The sequence below is a fragment of the Dendrobates tinctorius genome, unplaced genomic scaffold (genome assembly GCF_039654945.1).
Source record: "Dendrobates tinctorius isolate UK_male_01 unplaced genomic scaffold, ASM3965494v1 ptg000081l, whole genome shotgun sequence".
Taxonomy (NCBI): Eukaryota; Metazoa; Chordata; class Amphibia; order Anura; family Dendrobatidae; genus Dendrobates; species Dendrobates tinctorius.
The window spans coordinates 7,994,104-8,016,541 of NW_027361749.1; the positions used below are offsets into that span (position 1 = coordinate 7,994,104).

A 22,438-nucleotide genomic window follows, 5' to 3' on the forward strand; every position below is an offset into this window, starting at 1 on the left:
GGTCGGGATTCGGCAGAGTTGTACTGTCAAAAATTCCGAAAGTGGGCGGTCCTTACTACCTGGAATGATGGTGCCTTGGCAGCCCTCTTTCGGAAGGGTTTGTCAGAAACTGTAAAAGATACTATGGTGGGATTTCCTGTTCCCTCTGGTCTGGACGATTCTATGTCATTAGCCATTCAGGTGGATCGGCGTTTACGTGAACGCAAAACTACACGAGAGATGTTACCACCTGTTGAATAAATGTCTGAACCTATGCAATGTGATAGAGTTTTGTCTAGGGGGCAACGTCAGGAGTTCAGAAGGCGTAATAAGCTGTTTTTTTTATGGAGATGCCTCACATATTATTTCTGTCTGCCCTAAACGAGAGAAACGTTGTGCACACACGTTTTCTGTGGGTGGTGTTCAACCTAAGTTTCTTCTGGCAATTACTCTGATCTGCTCCCTGTCCACATTTTCCGCTAAGGCTTTTGTGGATTCGGGAGCAGCTCTGATCCTGATGGACTTGGATTTTGCTAAACGTTGTGGATTTCCTATGAAACCTCTGTGGACGCCTATCCCTTTGAGGGGTATTGATGCTACTCCTTTGGTGAAGAATAAACCTCAGTTTTGGACCCAGGTGGTAATGCGGGTCGCCCCAGACCATCAAGAAAATTGCAGATTTTTGGTGTTGCATAATTTGCATGATACCATTGTTCTGGGGTTTCCCTGGTTGCAAATCCATAATCCAGTTCTGGATTGGAAATCTTTGTCTGTGGTGAGTTGGGGTTGTCGGTGTGCCCTTAGTGATGCTCCTGTTTTCTCCACCTCTCCCCAGTCGCATGATGTTCCTGACTATTTGGCTGACTTTTTTGATGTATTTAGTGAGAATGAGTCTGCGTCTTTGTCTCCTCATAGGAGTTATGACTGTGCAATTGAGCTGAACCCGGGGTGTAAATTCCCCAAGGGTCGGCTTTTCAATTTATCTGTACCCGAGCACGAGGCTATGCGATCCTATATTAAGGAGGCATTGGAGAAGGGTCATATTAGACCATCCTCTTCACCCTTAGGTGCTGGAGTTTTTTTCGTGGCTAAAAAGGATGGTTCATTAAGGCCTTGTATTGACTATCGTGCCCTCAACAAAATTACTGTTAAATATCAGTATCCGTTACCCCTGATTTCTGATCTATTCTCCAGAGTTAAAGGTGCTTGCTGGTTTACCAAGCTTGACCTCAGGGGGGCGTATAATCTTATTCGCATTAAGCATGGGGATGAATGGAAGACGGCGTTTAATACTCCGGAGGGACATTTTGAGTACCTGGTGATGCCTTTTGGGCTCACTAATGCCCCTTCTGTCTTCCAGTGCTTCATGAATGATATATTCCGAGACTTTGTGTATAAATTTTTGATTATCTATCTGGATGATATTTTGATCTTCTCCAAGGATTGGGACTCTCATGTGGAACATGTTCGGACTGTGTTCCGGATTTTGAGGGAGAATTCCCTGTATGTCAAGGGATCGAAATGCCTTTTTGGGGTACAGAGGATTTCATTTTTGGGATTTATTTTGTCTCCGTCAACTATTGAAATGGACCCGGCCAAGGTACAGGCCATTTATGATTGGGTTCAGCCCACTTCTTTGAAGGCCCTCCAGAAGTTTTTGGGTTTTGCTAATTTTTATCGGAAATTTATAGCTAATTTTTCTGGTATTGCCAAGCCATTGACAGATTTGACTAGGAAGGGTGCTGATGTGCTGAATTGGTCTCCGGAGGCTGTTTCTTCCTTTCAGGAGCTGAAGCGAAGATTCACTTCTGCTCCGGTTTTGCGGCAACCTGATGTCTCACTCCCGTTTCAGGTGGAGGTGGACGCTTCTGAGATTGGTGCAGGAGCGGTGTTGTCCCAAAAAGATCCTGTGACATCTAAAATGAATCCTTGTGCTTTCTTTTCCCGAAAGTTCTCACCATCCGAACGTAACTATGATGTGGGGAATCGGGAACTGTTGGCCATGAAATGGGCATTTGAGGAGTGGAGACATTGGTTGGAGGGAGCCAAACACCAAGTCGTGGTCCTTACTGACCACAAGAATTTGATTTACCTGGAGTCGGCCAAGCGCTTGAATCCTAGACAGGCTACGTGGGCCTTGTTTTTCACACGTTTTGATTTTGTGGTCTCTTTTCTTCCGGGCACTAAGAATGTCAAGGCAGACGCCCTCTCTAGGAGTTTCCTTGCTGATTCTCCTGTTGTGACTAAGCCTGCTACCATCTTAGGCCTCTTTCACACATCAGGTTTTCGCCGTCAGGCGCGATCCGGCGCTTTTGACAGAAACCGGATCCGGCGAAATGCAATGCCGGATCCGGTTTCCCCCCCATTGACTTGCATTTGCGCCGGATGGCGCCGTATGGCCATGCGTTTCATCCGGTTTTCGCCGGATCCGGCAATGTGTCGCGATCCGGCGTCTGGAAAAAACGGCTACTGTAACGTTTTTTGTCTCCGGCGAAAAAGCCGGACACGCCGGATCCGGCGTGTCCGGCTTTTTCATACAATGAAAGCCTATGAGCGCCGCAATGCGCCGGATCCGGCGACAGCCGGATCCGGCGGCCGGATACGGTTTCTTTGGTCTGAGCATGCTCAGTAGCTCTGCCCACAAGACATATATAAAAGCAAGACAGTGGGACCCACAGCCACACCCAACATGCCACCCAAGAAAGCAACCAAGCGAAGCAGGAGAAGGCAGGAGACCACTGCAGCACCATCAGCACCACCACCACCCCAAATGGAGCAGCAAATGGAACATGCTGAGGAGGGGAGGCCAGCAGCAGATGAGAGACGGTAATTATCAAATCCCCCATTCCTCCAAACTAGGGCTATTGAATATCAAGATATTCATTGGCCCTTTGTTTCTCTTTATTCAACAGCCGCCCAATAGATGCAGCAGCAGCAGCAATGGCAGCAGCTGGAACACCACCCACAGGCATGGAGTGTGGCCACCAGGAAGACAGCACATCATCTTCTGGGAGCCCTCCCTCGCATCGTCAGCGTTTGACGGTAAGTTTTTATTTCCAAAATCCATCATCTCTGTAATATATGTCTATTCATTGCCTTTTATTTCAAAACAGGATTCCCAAGATGAAGAGGAGCTCCCAGAAGAAGAAGGAAGGGGTGGACAGACACCTGGAGTGGGCTCACAATTGGTAAGTTTTTTGCATCAAACGCAGAAACACAACATCACACTACACACAACACATAGAAAACAATGTTCTGCAGACCACACACAGCAAACAAATGCCTACATCCAAAGACATAACATTTTTTGTTTTCTTCTCTAGTCTTCCCAATCTGGTGCTTGGCCAAGAGGTCCTAGCAGTGCCTCCCAGGGTCGTCGGCGACACCAACGCGGCGGTCAACAGCGTGTAAGTATAAATATTTTTGCTTTGTTTTTTTGCACTTTTTATTTCATTTCTTTTGTGGAGGCTAATTATGTTATTTTTGTCTTTTTCTTTAACAGCCTTCACAGCGTGCTCCCGACTCTGACGGTGAGGATGGAGGACTCGATGTGGACCACCTCATCGATCTCGTCAGAGAAAGGGAGCCGCTCTGGAATATGGCTGACCGCCGCCACGCTGACCTTATCGTTACCCGACGACTCTGGGAGGAAATCTGTTCGCTCCTTGTGGGCCGCTGGGAGGACCTCGATGTTCGGGACCAGATTAAAGAGCGTAAGTATATACAGTACCGGTTGCTTGATGTAAACCAGTGTTTCCCGAACTCCAGTCCTCGTGGTCCCCACGGATCATGTGTTCAGGATTTCTATTTACTATGGAAATCCTGAAAACATGACCCCTGGGGACCATGAGGACTGGAGTTTGGGAAACACTGATGTTGTATACTAACCACTTTGTCCTTTCTCGTTTCAGGGAACAGAATTGTGAATCGGTGGCGGTCTGTGAGGGATCGTTTCAAGAAGGAGTTCAATAAAGAGATGCGGGCCCCGAGTGGATCTGGAGGACGCAGGAGCAAGTACAAGTACGCTGAAGCCCTGTCGTTCCTCCGGGAAACAATGGTCACTAGAATGTAAATATTACACACCACATGTGAAAAAAAATGTTAGATGTAAAAAATTTTTTTCAGCCAGGGCCATACCATGTCAGTATTTTAATTGTTTTTTTTTTTTCTCTTTATTCCACAGCACGGTGAGCAGCACTCGGGAGCCTGCACGATTGGACCCTTCTGAGGCGATCCCTGAGGAGACCGGCACCGAGGGACACTTCGACCGCCCCGGTACATCTGCACCTTCCCAGCCTTCCCACACATTCGACCCATCTGTCCCATCCACCAGCACAGGAGCATCGTGGCCGCCTACATTACATGAAGCTGCTGGTGAGGAGATCGCTTTCCCTTTACCCCACCCTTCTGCCCCTGCCACCTCTAGTACACCTGCGGGTACTGGGCGGCAGCGGCAGAGGGGTCAGGAAAAGACTTATGCGCCAGAGTTCTTGCATCTGAATGCATCTTTCCAGAACTGTCTAAAAGTCTTGTCAGAGCAAATCTCCGCAGGCTATCAGCAGATCAACTCCAGCATTCTGGAGGTGAAGACACTTCTGCAAACCATGCATTCAGAAGCAAGATCTTCGCCAAACCACACCTTTTTCAGGTCTGTTGTGGAGCGCATGGAAACGCTCTCTCCTGCCCAGCAGATGCATGTAATGCATTCATGCCACGCTGCTCTCCAGCAAGTTACCTCCCAACCTCCTCCTCCCACCACAGTAGTTCCTCCACCTGCACCCCCTCCAGCCACTTTCCATCCTCCCCCTCCTATTACATCTACACCCCCTCCAGCCACTTTCCATCCTCCCCCTCCTATTACATCTACACCCCCTCCAGCCACTTTCCATCCTCCCCCTCCTATTACATACCATCCACCTCCCCAGCACCATCCACCTCCCCAGCACCATCCACCTCCCCAGCACCAGCAACCTCCCCAGTACCAGCAACCTCCCCAGTACCAGCAACCTCCCCAGTACCAGCAACCTCCCCAGTACCAGCAAACTCCCCAGTACCTGCAAACTCCCCAGTACCAGCAACCTCCCCAGTACCAGACATCTCCCCACTTCCAGCAACCTGCCCCGTACCAGACATCTCCCCACTTCCAGCAACCTGCCCCGTACCAGACATCTCCCCACTTCCAGCAACCTGCCCCGTACCAGACATCTCCCCACTTCCAGCAACCTGCCCCGTACCAAACTCCTTCCCCATACAACTTGCCATCAACATCATCTGCTCCTACAGTCCCTGCCCAACCCTCCACTCCACCACCCACCACCTCTTCTGCTTCCCACATGTCCACCCATTCTGTAGTTTTTTCCACACCTTCACCTCTAACTGTTCCTTCCCCACCACGATCCCAGTCCTCTCTCCACACTCCCAGTGTCGAAGTGTCCCGCAGCCCCTACAGCAGTATTTCCACCACACACTACACAGATTTATAATGTGTGTATTTAAATAAAAATGACCAGTTTTATGGTTTCAGTTTTATAGTTTCAAAGCTTTATTAAACAAGTTTATTAAAATTTTAAAAAAGTTTACTAAAAAAAACATTTTTCAATAAAAGTTAAATTATTTTACACTGGTTGTCTGTCATTTCTTTCTGCGGCGAAAAAGGTTAAATACAGGGTATTTAAAAGGTGAAATGATATTCAAAACTAGGTATATAACTGTGGGTAAATTTTAGCTTTTTGCCACAGTTGTGTTCCTGGTTGTGTTTGAAGCAAAGTATTTCACCTAAAAAGTTGTGTTTATTGTTGGTGATTTCCTAACAATGTACACAACTTTTGTTAAAAGGTGAAATACTTTGCATAAAACACAACCAGGTACACACCTGTGGCCTAAAGCTAAAAATAGAGACCATGACAAGATAGCCAACTTTGGTTGGCAAAGGTATATACTGTTGGTACAGAAGGTACACAAGTTTGGTTGGGCACAAATCTTTCACACTCTGTCATCCTGCCAGTGTACTCTGCCTTGAGGTGACATAAAGTATAGTGCAAAATTGTCCCTCATTACTGAAACCGTCACAGAACTTCTAGTGGTAATGTCATGGTAATCTTGCAAGGTGGTTTCTTCAGAGGTGTCCTCAATGGAAATGGGTTCCTTGCAGATAACAAAATTGTGGAGTACCACGCACGCTTTGATCACCTCGTCCACAGTTTCTGTCTTGAGGTTGATCGCAGTCAATAGGACCCGCCATTTGGCTGTCAGAATACCAAAGGTACATTCAACCATTCTTCTTGCTCTTGTGAGGCGGTAATTAAAAATGCGTTTTGGTCTTGTCAATCCTCTGCTAGAGTACGGTTTCAAAAGGTGTTCTGACAGCTGGAAGGCTTCATCCCCTACACAGACAAATGGCATAGGTGGACCAGATGTTTGCGGCAGCGGTCTAGGTGGTGGGAACTGGAAGGTGTTTCCATACAGTTTACGCCCCATGGCAGACAGTTTGAAAACTTGAGAGTCATTGGAGCGGCCATAGGCCCCAATATCAACCGCAATAAATTTGTATTCCGCGTCAGCGATGGCCATGAGGACAATTGAAAAATATTTCTTGTAATTGAAATATTCCGATCCCGATCCAGCTGGCTTTACAATGCGGATATGTTTCCCGTCCACAGCGCCCAAGCAGTTTGGAAACTGACATATCTGTTGAAACTTGTCAGCAATTTCAATCCACCTCTCTGCTGTGGGCTCTGGTAAAAACTCTTCAGCTAAGGAGTCCCACAGTGCACGGCATGTGTACTTCACAATTCCAGATATGGTGGAAATCCCGAGTCTGTACTGGAAATGCAGTGACGAAAGGGATTCTCCAGTTGCAAGAAATCTGTGGGGAATTAAAAAACAATAAATTAGTTTTAAATCACAGCATTACATACCAAAACTGAGCTATAACACTTGGAGATACAAACTACCACCAACAAGATTGCAGTGAAAGTGTGCTCTGATGCGAGCATATCCAATAAATGTGGCTTACCTTAAAGTCACCATCAGACGCTCTGCGGGTGAAACAGAGAAGCGGCAATAGGTGTCCGCTTTTCTTATGAGGTGTGCAATGCGCTCCACCAAGTAATCAAAATTCTCCATTTTCATCCTAACATATCCAAAACATTTATCCGGGTTTCGTCGAAGGTCCATGCAGAGTGTAGAATAGACCCCACGCGTCATTCTCTTGGCTGTGATGGGGTGGATCCACAAACGTCGTCTACGATGCCTGATGCGCTGCTGTCTCGCTCTCTCCTTCTCCAGAACAATCACCCTCAAACGATTCGCCTCCGCTATAAAATCCGCCAAATTCTTCAAAATATTTCCAATGACAACATCCATCTTCGCCAGTAACTTGCTCTTCTCTCCAACCTGCACTTTCTCCTCTACAACCTGTCAAAGAAGGGCTGTAGGAACATGCTATATATAGTTTTCCAGTAGCCAATCCCGTTCGGAAGGCCACAAGGGTCAATTTTAAAAACCGGATCCGGCGTAATCCGTCGAAAAACGGATAGAAAAACGGATGTACCGGATGAGACGGATCCGGTTTTGTCTGTCAAGAAAAAGACGGATCCGGCAGAAAACCGGATCCGTCACATCCGGTTTTACGAAACATTTGCCGGATCCGGCGTTCCGGCACGACGCCGGATCGCGCCTGACGCCGAAAACCTGATGTGTGAAAGTAGCCTTAGGCGAGGGGATAGTTCTTTCTGCCATCTCGCCCGATTTGAGACGTGCTCTGGAAGAGTTTCAGGAGGACAAACCTGAGCGTTGTCCCAGTGGAAAGTTGTATGTTCCTGACCAGTGGAGGAAGAGAGTGATGTCTGAAGTTCATTGCTGTGCATTGGCTGGTCATCCAGGTATTTTTGGTACTAGAGATCTGGTGAGTCGGTCTTTTTGGTGGCCCGCCTTGTCTCATGATGTCAGGAATTTTGTGCAGTCCTGTGGGACTTGCTTCTGGTCTAAACCTTGTTCTCGCTCTAGTGGCTTGTTGATGCCTTTGCCTGTTGTGAGTTCATTTTCCCCTCCGTCACTGAGGCCTGGTGAACTCCCTATTCTAGTGAAGGAAGGTAGTGAGCCTGATTATCAGGCACCTGGGACTAATGAAGATGATTGGCTGAGTGGAGTCACTGACTGGATTTAAGGCAGCCTACGCCCTTTCTGCCCTGCGGGTGATTTCTCTGTGGACTCTTGGACACCAGTCTGATTCCTGCTCTCCTAAAGCTAAGTTTTCTGTTTTGCCTTTTTGCATCTAAGAATTGTTTTTGTTTTTCTTGCTTTTTGGATTCTGCCACTCCCTGCTGGAGTGTGCAGTGTTCCTTGAGCTCTGTCTTCTGAAAGTACCTGAGTGCTGATTTAGTTTTTGAAGCTTAGTTGCTTCAGGGCCATTTTTATATCAGCTTGTTGGCTTTGTCTCTGATAGGGTTTTGGCAGATTGCAGACAGCAGCCTTCCTATCCGTTCCTATCTAGGTAGTTTTTGGGCCCCGTCTTTGCTCAGCCTGTCTTTCTGTCTGTGTAAGTGTTTTCATCTTGCTTCACCGTCATTATATGTGGGGGGCTGCCTATTGCTTTGGGGTCTGCTCTGGGGCAGTTAGATTTCCCCTTTCCTTCTTTAGGCCTATGTATCTCTCCGGCTGGGATCGAGGGATCTACGCCATCGTAGGAACCCCCCACGGCTACTGCTAGTTGTGTAGATAGGTTCAGGGGTCTGCAATCTGATAGTTGCCAACTTCTCTGGTTTTCAGGACTTAGCTAGCATCTCTGTTTTTGCCTCCTACGGTGACTCAATCATAACAGAATCACCCGCCCAGCCGCAGATCCTGGGGTACTCAATAGCAGGAAAGAATGATGTTTAAAAAAAAAAAAAAAAAAAAAGAAGGTGTGTGTATATTCTTTCCTCTATATCTCTGAGGCCGTAGGGGGAATTTTTTTTTTCTCTCAATGGAGATAAAGCAAGTGTCTGATCGTGTGGAGCAGCTCGCTGCTGAAGTGCGAGGAATTTCCGCCTATCTTGCTCGTTCACATGCTGTTGAACCAAAGATCTCCACACCTGATGTATTTTTTGGGGATCGATCTAAATTTTTGAGTTTCAAAAATAATTGTAAATTATTTTTTGCTTTGAAGCCTAACTCGTCAGGGAGCCCCGCGCAGCAGGTTAAAATTGTCATCTCTTTGCTGCGCGGCGATCCCCAGGATTGGGCGTTTTCTTTGAAACCAGATGACCCTATTCTGACTAATGTGAACGCATTTTTTCAAGCCTTGGGGTTGCTGTACGATGAACCTAATGCTATTGATCAGGCTGAAAAGACCCTGTTAGCATTGAACCAGGGTCAAGAATCTGCAGAGTTGTACTGTCAAAAGTTCCGAAAGTGGGCGGTCCTTACTACCTGGAATGATAGTGCCTTGGCTGCTCTCTTTCGGAAGGGTTTGTCAGAAGCCGTAAAAGATACTATGGTGGGATTTCCTGTTCCCTCTGGTCTGGACGATTCTATGTCTTTAGCCATTCAGGTTGATCGGCGTTTACGTGAACGCAGGATTACACGAGAGGTGTTGCCACCGGTTGAACAGACGTCTGAACCTATGCAATGTGATAGAGTTTTGTCTAAGGCGCAACGTCAGGAATTCAGAAGGCGTAATAAGCTGTGTTTTTTCTGTGGAGATGCCTCACATGTTATTTCTGTTTGTCCTAAACGTGAGAAACGCTTTGCACACATGTTTTCTGTTGGTGGGGTTCAGCCTAAGTTTCTTTTGGCGATTACTCTGATCTGTTCCCTGTCCACATTTTCCGCCAAGGCTTTTGTGGATTCGGGAGCAGCGCTAAACCTAATGGACTTGGATTTTGCTAAACGTTGTGGATTTCCGTTGACACCTCTGCAGACGCCTATCCCTTTGAGTTGGATTGATGCTACCCCTCTGGCTAAAAATAAACCTCAGTTTTGGACCCAGTTGGTCATGCGGGTCGCCCCAGACCACCAAGAAAACTGCAGATTTTTGGTGTTGCATGGTCTGCATGATGCCGTTGTTCTGGCGTTTCCCTGGTTGCAGATTCATAATCCAGTTTTGGATTGGAAGTCTGTGTCTGTGGTGAGTTGGGGTTGCCGGTGTACCTTTAGTGAGGCTCCGGTTTTTTCCACCTCTCCTCAGTCGCATGAGGTTCCTGACTATTTGGCGGACTACTATGATGTATTTAGTGAGAATGAGTCTGCATCCTTGCCTCCTCATAGGAGTTATGACTGTGCAATTGAACTAAACACGGGGTGTAAATTTCCTAAGGGTCGGCTCTTCAATTTATCTGTACCCGAGCACGAGGCTATGCGGTCCTATATTAAGGAGGCGTTGGAGAAGGGTCATATTAGACCATCCTCTTCACCCTTAGGTGCCGGGTTTTTTTTGTGGCCAAGAAGGATGGTTCTTTAAGGCCTTGTATTGATTATCGTGCCCTCAATAAAATTACTATTAAATATCAGTATCCGTTACCCCTGATTTCGGATCTATTCTCTAGAGTCAGAGGTGCTTGCTGGTTTACCAAGCTTGACCTCAGGGGGGCGTATAATCTTACCCGCATTAAGCAGGGGGATGAATGGAAGACGGCGTTTAATACTCCGGAGGGACATTTTGAGTACCTGGTGATGCCTTTTGGGCTCACTAATGCCCCTTCTGTCTTTCAGTGCTCCATGAACGATATTTTCCGAGACTTTGTCGATAAATTTTTGATTATCTATCTGGATGATATTTTGATCTTCTCCAAGGATTGGGATTCTCATGTGGAACATATTCGGACTGTGTTCCGGATCTTGAGAGAGAATTCTCTGTATGTCAAAGGATCAAAATGCCTTTTTGGAGTACAGAGAATTTCTTTTTTGGGATTTATTTTGTCTCCGTCAACTATTGAAATGGACCCGGCCAAGGTACAGGCCATTTATGATTGGGTTCAGCCCACTTCTTTGAAGGCCCTCCAGGAGTTTTTGGGTTTTGCTAATTTTTATCGGAAATTTATAGCAAAATTTTCTAGTATTGCCAAACCATTAACTGACCTGACCAGGAAGGGTGCGGATGTGTTGAATTGGTCTCCGGAGGCGGTTGCTTCCTTTCAGGAGCTGAAGCGTAGATTTACCTCCGCCCCGGTTCTGCGGCAACCTGATGTCTCACTCCGGTTCCAGGTAGAGGTGGATGCTTCTGAGATTGGTGCAGGAGCGGTGTTGTCCCAAAAGGATCCGGTAACATCTAAAATGAATCCCTGTGCTTTCTTTTCCCGTAAGTTCTCTTCATCTGAACGTAACTATGATGTGGGCATTTGAGGAGTGGAGACATTGGTTGGAGGGAGCCAAACATCAAGTTGTGGTCCTCACTGACCACAAAAATTTGATTTACCTATAGTCGGCTAAACGCTTGAACCCTAGACAGGCTAGGTGGGCCTTGTTTTTTACACGTTTTGATTTTGTGGTCTCTTTCCTTCCTGGAACTAAGAATGTCAAGGCAGACGCCCTCTCTAGGAGTTTCTTTGCTGATTCTCCTGTGGTGACCAAGCCTGCCACCATCTTAGGCGAAGGGGTAGTTCTTTCTGCCATCTCGCCCGATTTGAGACTTGCTCTGCAAGAGTTCCAGGAGGACAAACCTGAGCGTTGTCCCAGTGGAAAGTTGTATGTTCCTGACCAGTGGAAGAAGAGAGTGATGTCTGAAGTTCATTGCTCTGCATTGGCTGGTCATCCAGGTATTTTTGGTACTAGAGATCTGGTGAGTCGCTCTTTTTGGTGGCCCACCTTGTCTCATGATGTCAGGAATTTTGTGCAGTCCTGTGGGACTTGCTCCCGGTCTAAATCTTGTTCTCGCTCTAGTGGGTTGTTGATGCCTTTGCCAGTCCCCAGGAGGCCATGGACCCATATTTCAATGGATTTCATTTCTGATATGCCGGTCTCTCAAAGAATGACTGTTATTTGGGTGATTTGTGATAGGTTCTCTAAGATGGTTCATCTTGTACCACTCCCTAAGTTGCCATCTTCCTCTGAGTTGGTGCCTCTGTTTTTGCAACAGGTGGTTCGCTTGCACGGGATTCCTGAGAACATTGTATCTGACAGAGGAGTTCAATTTGTGTCTAAATTTTGGAGGACGTTCTGTTCCAAGTTGGGAATTCAGTTGTCCTTCTCCTCTGCTTTTCACCCTCAGACCAATGGGCAGACAGAGAGAACAAACCAGACCTTGGAGTCGTATATGAGATGTTTTATTTCCGCTGATCAGGATGATTGGGTTTCATTTTTGCCCTTGGCCGAATTAGCTTTAAATAATAGAGCTAGTTCTGCCACTTTGATGTCACCTTTTTTTTGTAACTTTGGTTTTCACCCTCGATTTTCTTCAGGGCAGGTGGAGCCTTCTGCCTGCCCAGGTGTTGACACTGTGGTGGAGAGAATGCACCAGATCTGGGACCAAGTGGTGGATAAGTTATCTCTCTCCCAGGAAAAGGCCCAGCGGTTTTCCAATCGACATAGGACCATTGGTCCCCAGTTTAAGATTGGTGATATGGTGTGGTTATCATCAAAAAATATTGCTATGAAGGTGGCTTCTCCTAAGTTTAAGCCTAGATTTATTGGACCTTACAAGATTTTGGAGATTATTAATCCGGTCTCTTTTCGTTTGGCTCTTCCTGTCACATTTAAGATCCATAATGTGTTCCATAAGTCCTTGTTGAAGAGGTTTGTTGAGCCAGTTGTGCCTGAGGTGGCACCTCCGGACCCTGTATTGGTTGAAGGTAACTTGGAATATGAGGTAGAGAAAATTCTGGATTCCCGTCTGGCTAGACGGAGACTCCAGTATTTGGTTAAGTGGAAGGGTTATGGTCAGGAGGATAATTCCTGGGTCTCTGCCTCTGATATTCATGCCAAAAGATTGGTGCGTGCCTTTCATCGGGCTCACCCTGATCACCCTGGTAGCGTTGTTGAGGGTTCGGTGACCCCTCCTCAAGGGGGGGGTACTGTTGTGAGTTCATTTTCCCCTCCGTCACTGAGGCCTGGTGAACTCCCTATTCTAGTGAAGGAAGGTAGTGAGCCTGATTATCAGGTACCTGGGACTAATGAAGACGATTGGCTGAGTGGAGTCACTGACTGGATTTAAGGCAGCCTACGCCCTTTCTGCCCTGCGGGTGATTTCTCTGTGGACTCTTGGACACCAGTCTGATTCCTGCTCTCCTAAAGCTAAGTTTTCTGTTTTGCCTTTTTGCATCTAAGAATTGTTTTTGTTTTTCTTGCTTTTTGGATTCTGCCACTCCCTGCTGGAGTGTGCAGTGTTCCTTGAGCTCTGTCTTCTGAAAGTACCTGAGTGCTGATTTAGTTTTTGAAGCTTAGTTGCTTCAGGGCCATTTTTATATCAGCTTGTTGGCTTTTGTCTCTGATAGGGTTTTGGCAGATTGCAGACAGCAGCCTTCCTATCCGTTCCTATCTAGGTAGTTTTTGGGCCCCGTCTTTGCTCAGCCTGTCTTTCTGTCTGTGTAGGTGTTTTCATCTTGCTTCACCGTCATTATATGTGGGGGGCTGCCTATTGTTTTGGGGTCTGCTCTGGGGCAGTTAGATTTCCCCTTTCCTTCTTTAGGCCTATGTATCTCTCCGGCTGTGATCGAGGGGTCTAGGTCATCGTAGGAACCCCCCATGGCTACTGCTAGTTGTGTTGATAGGTTCAGGGGTCTGCAATCTGATAGTTGCCAACTTCTCTGGTTTTCAGGACTTAGCTAGCATCTCTGTTTTTGCCTCCTACGGTGACTCAATCATAACATTTGCCGCTGCCCAGGAGGCCATGGACCCATATTTCAATGGATTTTATCTCTGATATGCCTGTCTCTCAGAGAATGACTGTTATTTGGGTGATTTGTCATAGATTCTCTAAGATGGTCCATCTTGTACCACTCCCTAAGTTGCCATCTTCCTCTGAGTTGGTGCCCTTGTTTTTGCAACAGGTGGTTCGCTTGCATGGGATTCCTGAGAACATTGTATCTGACAGAGGAGTTCAGTTTGTGTCTAGATTTTGGAGGACTTTCTGTTCCAAGCTGGGAATTCAGTTGTCCTTCTCCTCTGCGTTTCTCCCTCAGACCAATGTGCAGACGGAGAGAACAAACCAGACTTTGGAGTCGTATTTGAGATGTTTTATTTCTGCCGATCAGGATGATTGGGTTTCATTTTTGCCCTTGGCCGAATTTGCTTTAAATAATAGAGCTAGTTCTGCCACTTTGATGTCACCTTTTTTTTGTAACTTTGGTTTTCACCCTCGATTTTCTTCAGGGCAGGTGGAGCCTTCTGCCTGCCCAGGTGTTGACACTGTGGTGGAGAGAATGCACCAGATCTGGGACCAAGTAGTGGATAAGTTGTCTCTCTCCCAGGAAAAGGCCCAGCGGTTTTCCAACTGCCATAGGACCGTTGGTCCCCAGTTTAAGGTGGGTGATATGGTTTGATTGTCATCAAAAAATATCGCTATGAAGGTGGCTTCTCCTAAGTTTAAGCCTAGATTTATTGGACCTTACAAGATTTTGGAGATTATTAATCCGGTCTCTTTTCGGTTGGCTCTTCCTGTCACATTTAAAATTCATAATGTGTTTCATAAGTCCTTGTTGAAGAGGTTTGTTGAACCAGTAGTTCCTGTGGTGGCACCTCCTGACCCTATATTGGTTGAAGGTAACATGGAATATGAGGTAGAGAAGATAATGGATTCCCGTCTGGCTAGATGGAGACTCCAGTATTTGGTTAAGTGGAAGGGTTATGGTCAGGAGGATAATTCCTGGGTCTCTGCCTCTGATATTCATGCCGAAAGATTGGTGCGTGCCTTTCATCGGGCTCACCCGGATCGCCCTGGTGGCATGGATGAGGGTTCGGTGACCCCTCCTCAAGGGGGAGGTACTGTTGTGAGTTCATTTTTCCCTTCACCATTGAGGTCTGATGAACTCCCTCCTCTGGTGAAGGAAGGTAGTGAGGCTGATTACCAAACACCTGGGCAGCTAGATGATGACTGGGTGGCTGGAATTGAGGACTGGATATAAGGCTGCCGACGCCCTTCTTCCTGGCTGGTGATTTTCCTGCTGGATTCTTGGAGACCAGTCTGATTCCTGCATCTCAAAGCTAAGTTTTTCTGCTCTTCTTTGTACTCTTCAGTTTTGTTTTTGTTTTGCCTTGTCTTTTGGGAGTTCTGCCATCCCCGGCCGGGGGTGAGCTGAATTCCATTTTTGTCTCTGATCTGTTGATATTTTGCTCTGTCTTCAGAATATACCTGAGTGCTGATATAGTCTTTTGAAGCCTAGCAACTTCAGGGCCTGTTTTTCCTATCAGTCGGTTGGCTCATTTGATAGGGTTTTTGCGGATGGCAGACAGCAGCTTTCCTATCGTGTCCTATGTAGTTAGCTTGGGCCCCATCATTTGCTCAACCTATCTTTCTATCTGTGTTAGTGTTTTCATCTTGCTTCACCGTCATTATATGTTGGGGGCTGCCTATTGCTTTGGGGTCTGCTCTGGGGCAGTTTAGTTTTTCCCCTTTCTGTCTTTAGGCTATATAGTTCTCCGGCTGTGATCGAGGGGTCTAGGGCACCGTAGGAACCCCCCACGGCTACTGCTAGTTGTTGTGGATAGGTTCAGGGGTCTGCAATCCGATAGCTGCCAACCTCTCTGGTTTTTCTGGACTTAGCTGGTATTTTGTTTTTTTCTCCTTCGGTGACTCATCATAACATGTCCTGTTTCCTGTTCTTTGAATTGTACTCATCCTACTTCCTCCAACCATCCCGAGTGGAGTTGATAACAAAATGTTCTATTTTGGTCTCATCTAATTACATGACCTTCTCCCATGCCTTTGCTGGATCATCCAATTGGTCATTGGCGACCTTCAAATGGGCCTGGGAATGTGCTCACATGAGCATGGGAACCTTGCATGCCCTGCAGGATTTTAATCCATGACGGCTTAGTGTGTTACTAACGATAATGTTTGAGACTGTAATCCCAGCTCTCTTTAGGTCACTGACCAGGTCCTCCTATGTAGTTCTGGGCTGATTCATCACCTTTCTAAGAATAATCCTTACCCCACGAGGAGAGATCTTGCATGGAGCCCCAGATCAAAGATGATTGTCAGTCTTCTTGTGCTTCTTCCATTTTCTAATAATTGTGCCAACAGTTGTTGCCTTCTCACCAAGTTGTTTGCCTATTTTCATGTAGCCCATCCCAACATTGTGTAGGGCTACAATTTTGTCCCTGGTGTCCATAGACAGCTCTTTGGTCTTGACCATGGTGGAGAGGTTGGAGTGTGATTAACTAAAAGTGTTGACAGGTGTCTTTTATACAGGTAATGAGTGCAGAGTAGGAGGGTTTCTTAAGGAAAAACTAACAGATGTAAGAGAGACAGAATTCTTGCTGGTTGGTAGGTGAGCAAGTACTTATTTCATGCAATAAAATGCAATTTAATCTTGTAAAAAATCATACAATGTGATTTTCTGTTTTTTATTTTTAGATTCTGTCTCTCACAGTTGAAGTGTACCTACTATAAAAATTACAGACCTCTTCATTCTTTGTAGGTGGGAAAACTCGCAAAATCGCCAGAGTCTCAAATAATTCTTTTCTCCACTGCACATAGTTTTAATTGTTTTTATCATGTATATTTATGGTTCTCAATAAAGTTTGTTATCCTTTCAGTATATATGCTAGTGTTGCTTCCCTTTCTTTTGAGTTTTCGCATGCATTGGAAATGCCCCTCATACCAATTGGTCATACATAGGTTCTCATTGTATTTTTATGGGCGTTAAGCACCTGATGAAAAGGTGCACTTCAAAGATTGGTCAAGCCAAAGGTGCTTGGTATGAACAATGATTTGGCACTGACAATGTCCCTTTCTTGTGAAGCATGCATTAATAAACCAAAACTGGCAACAAAACAACCAAGAAAAAAGGAACTAATGTAAAGTTTACTTGAAAATTGTATTACATTCCATATTTAGAGGTTTATTAGCTTATGTCCTGCAATCTGTATTACTATACATTAATTACATGTATCTTTCTTTAGATGCTATTCATATGTTGGAATGTTGAAAGGAAAACAACAGCTTTCTATCGGCATTGGCTGTGATACAATAGAAATTGTCCAACATGAGTTCCTCCATGCGCTGGGATTTTATCATGAGCAGTCACGATCAGACAGGGATGACTATGTGACAATCCTGTGGGACAATATTCAACCTGGTAAGTTTTAAAGAACCAAAATATTGTCAACAAAAAGTGTTGTGAGATATATCCCTTCACGACATATGACGTACATTTATGTCCTATATCGTGTCCCTGACTTTGATGTGGGCTTGCCCACCGAGCCCGCATCTTTCCCAACAGATGTTGGCTGATTTAGTCAACCATTATATGACTTTAAGAACCGCAGGTGGAGCGGGTTAATTTGTTAAATGTCTCTGTCAATCTTCGACAGCGGCATTTAACACGAGCCGGCAGCGAGGTATGTCATTCCACAATTCCGTAATGTGATTGTGGTGCACTGATGGCTTATCTTGACTGCTGGAGGTCTGCTGAAGACTTCCACAACTATTATAATGATCCTCCTGTGAAAGCTAGCCTGTAGCCGGCCTTCATAGGAGATTGTGATTTTTAGCTAATGCATTGCTATATATAGTACAAGAGATCAGATCATAGCTTCAAGTTAAAGGGAATCTGTCACCTCTTTTTTGAGATATCATATAATGATATCATTCAATTGTGTGTCACATAAGGATACTCTTAGTACTTTTGCTTCCCCCTGACCCCGCACCTTTCATGCATAAATACATTTTTTATATAGGTTCAGATGTATGTAAACTGCCGTGGTCCGGTCCGATGGGCGGGGCTTATTCACCTGCCCCCCCCCTGTCTTGCTCTACGCAAGAATAAATGATTAAGTCCCTATCTGCACACGTAATGTCAGAGGGAGGGGAATCTTAATGAGTTATTTGCAGGTTCATGCATCCGTCATCATTCACACAGGTAACAGCTAGAGTCTATACTAGCGCATTGCCTAGCAGCCATGCGAACCTTTTATAGCAGGACCTTCCGGAAGCTTCCAGATCCCTGAGATGGACCAATCAGATCTGGAGAAGGACCTGGGCATGTGACTCCCGATCTCCAATGGGAGATCGTCTCGTAAGCATGCTCAGTGGAGCGACAGAACGACTTAGCCTCTGGAGTGGTTTGCTGCTGAACAGCCTGCATTGCTGTTGCTGGCCCAAAGGTGGCAGCAACAGTCAGACCCACAGAGCAGGTCTGGGCAGAGCGTCGGAAATGGCGGGGCTGCTAAGCAAGCTCCTCTGCGGTCGATGGGGAATGGGAGACCGCAGAATGTGAGGTTCTGGATTCCTGCTGTGCCGCTGCAGGAACCCGATGCCTAACACTTTGGTGCTGTAAAAGGTCTAGGGGCAAAAAAAGGAAGCAAAATGGAGGTAAGAGCAGAACAATTGCCCTGCAAATAGGAAAATATCTTAAAATAACAGACTAAAATAATAATAACAATATTGTTGAACTATTAGGTCGAGGTGGAGGGGAAGGTGGCAGGTGTAGGTGGATGAGAAGGTAGCCAGCACTGTTTTTATGGGTTTTTTTTGGGGGGGTACTCTGAAAACAGCCTCGTTGGGGCTGTCTAGGGGCCGGCCACTGTGCTTTTTCACCCTGCTCCCTCTTTTACTGTACAGCTGGGGTAGCATGACAACTACCTCTTCCTCCTAACTGCCCACATCATGTAGGTCTAGGACCTCATCATCCTTCGCAAGATCTTCCAAACAAAGTCCTCACCCCTGCCCTCCTTGCAGTTCTGCACAGAAAGCTGCAGCAGTTGGCACCTGTGTTTCTTCATCATCATCATCATCATCAGAGATGTGCTGTGGTGGTCCGCTGACCGTTTGCACTATCCCTCCCACTTACCCAACCACTTGTTCTGTTAGAGGTTGAGCATCAATGCGCTCAATCTCTTCCACTTGTGGGACAGCACCAGGTGGATGGCCCATGGAACCACAGGCAGCAGAGTCATAAAAAAGCAGAATTGATTGCTGCATGACTTGATGCTCAGACTACTTGCCTGATTAGAAAGGGGTGAGATGGAAGACAGATGTCCATGGGCCGCAGGTGCCAAATCTGCACTTTCAGCAGGGGACTGAGTGGAAGGCAAAGCAAAGGAACTTGAGGCATTCTCAGCCATCCAATCTAAAACCACCTCTACTTGTTCTGGCCTCAAGATTATGCAGAACGTCCTCTGGTGCCTATGTGCACCAGAGGAAGGTGTATCATTTGGGTGTGTAGCAGGTACAGATCAACCACGTCCTCTCCCTGCAGCAGCTATACCACCACCAGCAGCAGCATCACGGCCACAACGCCTATTTGATGCTTTCCTTATTTTTTTGCATCCCCAAAAAGTGCAGAGTATTACAAGGTCTGTATACAGAAAGAGAGTGGCCAGCAGATTATTACACTGCCTGTATGCAGAGTACCTCCACATAGTTTGTTTTTTCAGAGTACACCCACATAAAAACAAGAATATCCTTTGTATAAATGTTAACATTAACAAATCTTTTTTTTTCTTTATTATTTAAGGTAACAGTCACAATTTTTTGTCATACGGTGATACAAAGGCGTCATTTCTAGGTGTTCCATATGACTACGTATCAGTCATGCATTACAGCAACCAAGCCTTCTCTACTGGGAATGCAACAATTAAGACTAAAAATGCCGTGTTCAATAACCTCATCGGGAAGCAAATGGATTTAAGTGCCAACGACGTCTTGAAGTTAAATCGACTCTACAATTGTTGTAAGCAAAAATTCTAAAAAATGATTTTTTTTGTTTGCTTTTTTAATTTCCTATTTGATCTTGTATATGCATGTCATAAGACCTTTCAGAGACAGTGGTGGAAGGGGGCCTATTGGCCCATCAGGTGAAATTATTTTACGGACTCGTGGGCCATCAACTACATTTTTAAGATATTGAAGCAAAAAAGTCAAAAAGAGTAACCATAAACCACCAAGAAGAGTAAAAAATAAATTACTCCTTGAAATGTTACATACTAAAACATTTTTTACTTTACCATTGGATACACAAAAGAGTCCACTAAGGAGGAATAAAGGATGGAGGGCTACATTGAAAACCAATACGTTAAGCAGCACATAATGTGCAAAACACAAAAGCACCCTGTCTCTACATGTGAATACACTGTGCAATAGGCCAGTTGGCAAAAAACATAGAATGAGAGAAGAGAAAGTTTGCTAATTGAGGTATTGCTTACCCATTGTTATGGAGGAATCAGTGAGGCCCACCAATACTGCCCTGATGCGCGTTTCACATGTTGCTTTCTCAAGGGGATATTTAAGATATTGCACAACTCTTGCTTGAATATATATAGGTTTTGATTACCTTCCTTCTATTTTCCTCTTGCATTTTGACATATTCTCTTCATCCCACATCGTGTGCTTACCTATACTATTATTATTATTATTATTATTATTAATATTTATTTATATAGCACCATTGATTCCATGGTGCTGTACATGAGAAGGGGTTACATACAAATTACAGATATCACTTATAGTAAACAAACTAACAATGACAGACTGATACAGAGGGGAGAGAGGACCCTGCCCTTTCGGGCTTAAATTCTACAGGATGGTGGAGAAGGAGACAGTAGGTTGGGGGGTTGCAGCAGCTCCAGTGATGGTGAGGCGGTAGCTCCAGTAGTGGTGAGGAGGTAGCGGGGTCATTGCAGGCTGTAGGCTTTCCTGAAGAGATGGGTTTTCAGGTTCTGTCTGAAGGATCCGAGTGTGGTTGATAGCCGGACGTGTTGGGGCAAAGAGTTCCAGAGGATGGGGGCTATTCGGGAGAAGTCTTGGAGGCGGTTGGGTGAAGAGCGAATAAGTGTGGAGGAGAGAGAGAGGTCTTGGGAGGATCGGAGATTACGTGAGGGAAGATATCGGGAGATTAATTCAGAGATATATGGAGGAGACAGGTTATAGATGGCCTTGTAGGTCAGTATTAGTAATTTGAATTGGATACGCTGAGGGAAAGGAAGCCAGTGAAGAGATTTGCAGAGGGGAGAAGCAGAGGAGTAGTGAGGAGAGAGATGAATTAGTCGGGCAGCAGAGTTAAGGATGGACTGGAGAGGTGTGAGGGTGTTAGCAGGGAGGCCACAGAAAAGGTTGTTGCAGTAGTCGAGACGCGAGATGATGAGGGCATGCACAAGCATTTTAGTAGAGTGAGGGTTGAGGAAGGGACGGATTCTGGAAATATTTTTGAGCTGGAGGCGGTAGGAGGTGGAGAGAGCTTGGGTGTGCGGTTTGAACGACAGGGCAGAGTCAAGGGTTACTCCGAGGCAGCGGACCTCCGGTACTGGGGAAAGCGTGATGTCGTCAACTGTGATAGATAGGTCAGGTAAGGAGGATCTGTGAAATGGGGGAAAGATGATCAGTTCAGATTTGTCTACATTCAGTTTGAGGAAGCGGGAGGAGAAGAAGGAGGATATGGCTGATAGACACTCCGGGATTCTGGACAGCAGAGAGGTGACGTCTGGGCCAGAGAGGTAGATCTGAGTGTCATCGGCATAAAGATGGTACTGGAATCCGTGGGACTTTATGAGTTGCCCCAGGCCAAGTGTATAGATTGAGAAGAGTAGGGGTCCTAGAACAGAGCCTTGGGGGACTCCAACAGAGAGAGGGTGGGATGAGAAGATAGTGTGGGAGTTGGAGACGCTGAAGGTGCGGTTGGAGAGGTATGAGGAGATCCAGGATATGGCAAGGTCTTTGATGCCAAAGAAAGAGAGGATCTGTAGTAGGAGGCAGTGGTCAACTGTGTCGAAGGCAGAGGACAGGTCTAGAAGGAGGAGTATAGAGTATTGTCCGTTCGCTTTGGCTGTAAGTAGGTCGTTAGTAATTTTGGTCAGGGCTGTCTTAGTGGAGTGATGGGGGCGGAAACCAGATTGTAGATTGTCAAAGAGCAGGTTAGATGAGAGCTGGGAGGAAAGTTCAGCGTGGACGTGCTGCTCTAGGAGTTTGTAAGCGAATGGGAGCAGCGATATTGGGTGATAGCTGGACATAGCGGTTGGGTCGAGGGTTGGCTTTTTGAGGATAGGCGTGATTGTAGCATGTTTGAAAGCAAAAGGGAAGGTACCGGAAGTTAGTGAAAGGTTGAAGAGGTGGGTTAGAGATGGGATAAGAGTGGTGGCGAGGTTGGGGAGGAGGTGGGATGGGATGGGGTCAAGTGCACAAGTGGTGAGGTGTGATTTGGAGAGAAGATGAGCAAGCTCCCCTTCAGTGATGTTGGATAAGGAGGTTATGAGGTTTGGGCATTAGTCTGGTATACAAAGGGGTTCTGGCGGTTGAATAATAAAGACTTGCCGTGTTTGGTCTATCTTGTTTTTGAAGTGCATGGCGAAGTCCTCAGCAGAGATTAGGGAAGTTGGAGGGGGCAGTGGT

At 46.1% G+C, this 22,438-nt stretch overlaps 1 protein-coding gene across 2 annotated transcripts in view; it reads left to right on the forward strand.

The window, feature by feature from the left end:
* LOC141096868 (meprin A subunit beta-like) overlaps positions 1–22,438 on the forward strand; it is a 177,791-nt gene that overhangs the window by 62,722 nt on the left and 92,631 nt on the right. For both annotated transcript variants that reach the window (XM_073583727.1, XM_073583728.1), the window contains exons 7-8: positions 17,017–17,192; positions 19,572–19,787. In XM_073583727.1, the coding sequence (XP_073439828.1) occupies positions 17,017–17,192; positions 19,572–19,787 (392 nt within the window). The remainder of the gene's footprint in view (positions 1–17,016; positions 17,193–19,571; positions 19,788–22,438) is intronic.